Genomic DNA, 5,615 nt, shown 5'->3' on the forward strand with positions numbered 1-5,615 from the left:
CTGATTTCTGGGTTTCTTTTCTTCTTCTTGCTGGTTTTTTTTTTCCAAAAATGGCTGCCTTCTTTTTCTTTTGGCTGATTCTTCTCTAAGTATCATCTAGGTTTTCTCCTTTTTGCCTCAAAAGTACAGTATTGTCCTCCTTGTAAAAAACGTGAGTCTCCTATTTTCTTTTGTCATTTTCTCCCAATTTGTTATTGATGCTTTTTGTACTTGCCACCTCAGCCAATATTCCAGCTCACCCATTAACTTGCGACGTATTCTAGGTGCCCAAAAACTACCTGATCAAAATGCTTCAGCAAAACCTGATAATTCAGCCATCAAAAATTCTATTTAGATAGTTTCACATGTTAGTTTATTCTTTGTACAATATTTATTCATGAAACTATTATCTTCAACCCATTAGCTATTAAAAACTACAAAAATAACTAAACTTAACTAAGATCATAAAAACAATAAAGTTAGCTACAAAAGCTAAAAATACACTAACATCACCCACGATTTTTCCACAATTATAAGCTCCAAAGCACATGAAATAACTCTTTATTCAAGATTTATCAACCATCAGTAAAACGCCACTGGAACTATGGAATGGTAACAAACCTAGTTTGCACCATTTCTGCATTTGGGGTTGTCATACCCTTGTTCTTAGACCTAAATAAGGGAAACTTGATTTGAGGTCTGAAGTATGCATTTTTGTGGGCTACGCTCTAGAAACAAGTGGTGGTTACTTCTACAAACCCAAGGACCAAAATATATTTGTTTCAACAAATGTGACTTTCCTTGAACACGACTATATGAATAATTATTGTAATGCCCTGAATTCTCCGATATGGTTTAATGGTGGAATTAGTAGGCCGGGAGGGCCATACTTGTTTAATTATGCCATTAAATGATATTATGCATGTATATGTGCATTATATTATCATATGATGTTATATGCGTGCATGTGGGTCCACATTTGAATAATTATGCTATTTTGATAACTTGGCCCATTGAGGGTGAATATGTGTATTTGGGTGCATAATGTGATTTGTGAATGAGATTCCATTATTATGGAGATATATTCGAGCTATTCGGCATGAGACGATCATATATAATGTATTAGCGATTTTCTCATAACGAGGTCAATTTTGGGGTAATAGAAATGTTTATTCGTTGATAAATTGGGAATATTTGAGATCAGGGTGAAATTTTGGAGGTTTTGACTATAATATCCCCGGGGGTATTTTTGGGACCCCGAGCACTAGGTTTTATTTGAGGTTACTTAAGCTTGAAGTAGCTGTCAGAAAAAACATACGATTAGAAAACCTCTTGTTCTCCCTTTCGATAGTTCGTTTTACCGTTTGAGCATTTTCGAAGATATCTCGAGTTCTAGGAGTCGGAATCAAGCGAGGATCAAGGCATAGAGATCCTAGGAAAGATTAGAAGCTTCTTAACTGAAGGATTTGACAGAAAACAACCCAATCAAAGGTAATCTAAGTTTAAAGTTTTGAGTTTTACGAGTTTCTAAGCTTTAAATTAAACTTTGTGAATTGTTGAGTTTTTGGTTAGTTTGAACCTTGGGTTTTGAGAGTTTTGGGAAGCTTGGGAACTTTGTTTTGATGATTGGGGATGGTTAGGTATGATTTTGGAAGCTTGGAGAAGTTGAAAACACGTTTGGGAATGGCCCAGGGTTGGGGGCCGCGGCCCTGCACTACACCAAACACCTATTACCATAACACAAGAAGATAAGACTATTTAAAAAGTATTATAGTAAGTATGGTTAAAAAGTGGTAATGTCCAAAACCAAATGAAAAAAAAGCGGCACCTTTCCCGCTAAATTGAAATAGCAAGCTTTTGGTCTGACTATAATATAGTCTCCCTACTTTTTTCACATGTAAAATAAAATAAAATAAAGAAGAAAGAAAATTTTCTCCCACCCGATCTTTCCTTTCTCCCTCTCTCTATATCCTCTCTCTATAGCAAGGTTTGGGTTTTCAGGGAAGGAGATACCAGATCTTCTTTCCCTGTTTTAATACATATTTTCTTTGCTATAAACCCTCGTATAAGGTCATTTCTTTTTCCACTGAACTGAAAAATTTTATTTATTTATTTTTCTGGTTTTCTTATTATTATTATTATTATTTGTTGGAGTTTTGCTATATGCGATATCGATATTTGATTTTTTTTCTTTTATTTTATTTTTAATTTTTTTGGTTGGTTCCCTTCAGGTTCAAGAAACAAGATGTGCATTTGTTTGTGAAGGCTAGGCACTGGCTCTAGGAGATTTTTGGGACTTTGGGGCGGTTCAAAATGGAGGGCTGACATTGGCTCTTTGTTTGGGTGAATCAGGGTTCGATTTCTTTTGGGTTTTTCTTTTTGGGTAGGAGGGTTTGGTTGAGATGGGAAGCGTCGGTGAGACCAGTAAGAAGGGCATTGACCCGTCGGTAGGCGGGTTGGTTTGGGTCCGCCGCAGAAACGGGTCATGGTGGCCCGGTAGGATAATGGGTCTCGATGAGTTGTCTAAGAGTTGCTTAGTTTCGCCAAGATCGGGTACCCCTGTAAAGCTTCTGGGTCGCAAGGACGAAAGCGTGTAAGTGTTCTCATCTTTTTTTTTTTACTTGGGTTCGTTTTCTCTCATTTATTTTTGGATGAGAACTTAGTTTTGATTGTTTATTGACTTGCTTCATTGATATAAACTTATATTCGGCTCATTTGATAATATGCTATTGTGAAATTAAAAATGTTGTTGTTTGTGTGTTTAAGAGATTTGTATATATATGTGATATGTACCAGTTTTTACTTGTTCATTCTCTTGGACTGTTCCAAGTTCCACTCAAGTCACTTGCCTTGGTCTTTGTTTTATTGTGGTTATGTTGCTTTTCAGCACAAGTTAAAATAACATAATTAATTTATAAACTTGCTTCCAAAGACGGTTGCGAAGCCTTTACAGAATGCTTTCATTCTCGTTGATTTTCCTCTCGTTGGGGTAAATTTTGAATTTTGAGTAAAATTATTTATAGTTGAACTTATAACATGCTTGTATTGGCATTATTTTGTTGACCGTTGACACAATTTTTGTGTTGGTCTTGCATAATTATATAACTTGTAACGTTTATATCAACTGGGATTTTCATTTGACTGTTGTCTTTACAGAATCCATTGCAATGTTGTTATAAATTGAAATTTAATCGGTGGCAATATGCTATACCATCTGGGGTTTTCTCACAGCAGAATGCCAACTGATTTTGAGATAACCTGTCTTTGTAGAAACAGTTGTATTTTTAAGTGAAAAACACTATATATGTTTATATATGAGTTTGATTGTTTTCCTAGTTCGTAAGAATATAAGATTATAGTAGCAATTAGTTACGATATACTCAACTTTGGATGTAGGTCTCTGCAGCACTTGATGCTCTTATTGACATTAGTGGTGGAAAAGTTAACATCCATGTATTAATGGCTCTAGCGGCATTTGCTTCAGTATTTATGGGAAATGCCGTAGAAGGAGGGTTACTTCTTGCCATGTTTAATTTGGCTCATATAGGTAAGCCATGCACAATCACGTTTAAGAATAGCTTATTGTTTTGGAAAAAAATTGATTATATAACACTGGGATGACTGCAGCTGAAGAGTACTTCACCAGCCGTTCAATGATTGATGTTAAAGAGTTGAAGGAAAATCATCCTGAATCTGCTCTTGTGCTGGATATGAATGAAGATAGACTTCCTAACACAACCGATTTGGCATACAAAAGGGTTCCTGTACATAATATAGAAGTGGGATCCTATGTTTTGGTTGGAGCTGGTGAGGTATGTGATGCTAATTTTATTCATTTCAGTTTTGTTTGTTGGAATAGTAAGCTAGAATGTTCAAATTCTGAGGTGAAAGGAGAATAATATAGAATTGATTGTTGTTTTCTTAGGATTTATATTCTCTAAACCTAGTGAAAGTCTAGCTGTTGATCAATTAACTTAAATGCATGTTATGTTCTAAAACTTTTCACATTAATGTGAGTTCTTGACTTGCACTACTCTGTCTCTTAACACTAAAAAATCTATCCATGTGCCTGGACTATCATGTGGATGGCTTTTTGTTGCTTGAATGATGGTCTAAAAACAATTTCAAGACTGAAAATGTTGCCAATGTGATGGACTATCAAATGAATGGGTTTATCTATCTTTAAGAATTATGGTGTGAAAACATTAATCCTCTGTTGTAATAGATGTCAAGTGGTTACTCATCAATATTGTGATTTTTGGATGATGTTATTGAAAAAGAAAGAAAAATACACAAACACACATACGTATATAAATATATACATACATATTCGTAGCTTTCTGAATTCATTTAGCGATGATCTAGCTCTGTCTATGTTCTTTTCATTTCACTTAATTTAATCATTTCTTTTAGTTTGCCATTGTAAGTTACAAAGCGTTTTTTTTTAACTCATCATGTTAATTTGTAGATAACAAGGATCTTATATGGAAACTGTGATTAACTGATACTTGGAATGAAAGCAACTTAATAGAAGCTGTTATTGTGATTAGTCTGTGCCTGTAGACTGTGAAGTTTTTCAAGGCAATGCAACCATTACTATCGAACACTTCACGGGTGAAGTCAAACCTTTAGAGATTAAAGTTGGAGACAGGATTCCTGGTGGAGCAAGAAATTTGGATGGTAGGATAATTGTGAAGGTATGTTTATGGACTTTCTCATAGATATATAACACAATGAAGGGAGAATTGGTGTCAATGTTTATGTGCGTGTTTTCCTCTGATAATTGGATTTGTAAATCATAGCTTAAACCGATTGTTTTTCATTATACAATGTCTTATTCTATAATCTTTAGTGAAATTTACTGATTTGACAATACCTCATGAAAATGAATGGAAGCATGATGTTTGATAGAAATATAGGAGGATTTGGCAATTTTATTAAATTTATAAAGATTATGGTGCCAGTAGTCTATTTGTTTATGATGAAGGTGCTTGGGTGCTGAAAGAAATGAGATGGTGATATTTTAAAAAAAAAATCCTTTTGTTGTTTTTTAATTTGTTAAAATCGTTTCTGATTCAGGCTACAAGAACGTGGAAAGAGTCAACACTCGACAAGATAGTACAATTGACTGAAGAAGCGCGCTTGAATAAACCAAAGCTTCAAAGGTGGCTTGACCAATTTGGTGAGCAATACAGCAAGGTTGTCATAGTCTTGTCTGTAGCTATTGCTCTCATTGGTCCATTTCTCTTCAAGTGGCCATTCTTTGGAACATCAGGTAGTATTTAGTTTATACAGTGCCCTCATTAACTCTAATACTATCTATTACATTCTCTTGACGTACCCCATTATGGGATTTAAAATTTTATGAAACACCTACTCTTACCTTAAACTGGTCCTTTTTTATTTGTTGGTTTCAATCAGAGCTCAGCTTTAACTTTTTTTTTTTTTAAAAAAAATTGTAACATCTCTAATTTTCAGTACTTTCAAAAAATTGCTTCTGTGGCTGAAAGTGAATTAGGCTTATTGAGGCAAAGGCATACAGTCTCCGGTCTGAGGTATTTTCGAATTCAGAGCTCAATAACTTTATTTTTATTCTTTTTTCTTGAATAAATCTTTAGTATAAGATATGAATGGTT

General features: G+C 34.5%; 1 protein-coding gene across 1 annotated transcript; it reads left to right on the forward strand.

The window, feature by feature from the left end:
• The first annotated feature begins 3,319 nt into the window (after window positions 1–3,319).
• LOC133801992 (probable cadmium/zinc-transporting ATPase HMA1, chloroplastic) lies at window positions 3,320–4,736 on the forward strand. The gene is made up of 3 exons (XM_062240234.1): window positions 3,320–3,526; window positions 3,607–3,791; window positions 4,530–4,736. The coding sequence occupies exons 1-3, from the start codon at window positions 3,439–3,441 to the stop codon at window positions 4,698–4,700; spliced, it is 444 nt and encodes a 147-aa protein (XP_062096218.1). The 5' UTR covers window positions 3,320–3,438; the 3' UTR covers window positions 4,701–4,736.
• The last annotated feature ends 879 nt before the right edge of the window (window positions 4,737–5,615 follow it).

This window comes from Humulus lupulus, chromosome 9 (genome assembly GCF_963169125.1).
Source record: "Humulus lupulus chromosome 9, drHumLupu1.1, whole genome shotgun sequence".
Classification (NCBI taxonomy): Eukaryota; Viridiplantae; Streptophyta; class Magnoliopsida; order Rosales; family Cannabaceae; genus Humulus; species Humulus lupulus.

Bases quoted from the DNA above. Each gene is read 5' to 3' on its own strand.
- LOC133801992 (XM_062240234.1), top strand. From the start codon at position 3,439: ATGGCTCTAGCGGCATTTGCTTCAGTATTTATGGGAAATGCCGTAGAA. The intron at 3,527-3,606 runs GTAAGCCATGCA...GGATGACTGCAG, and splicing joins GTTTAATTTGGCTCATATAG to CTGAAGAGTACTTCACCAGC. The intron at 3,792-4,529 runs GTATGTGATGCT...TATTGTGATTAG, and splicing joins TTTTGGTTGGAGCTGGTGAG to TCTGTGCCTGTAGACTGTGA.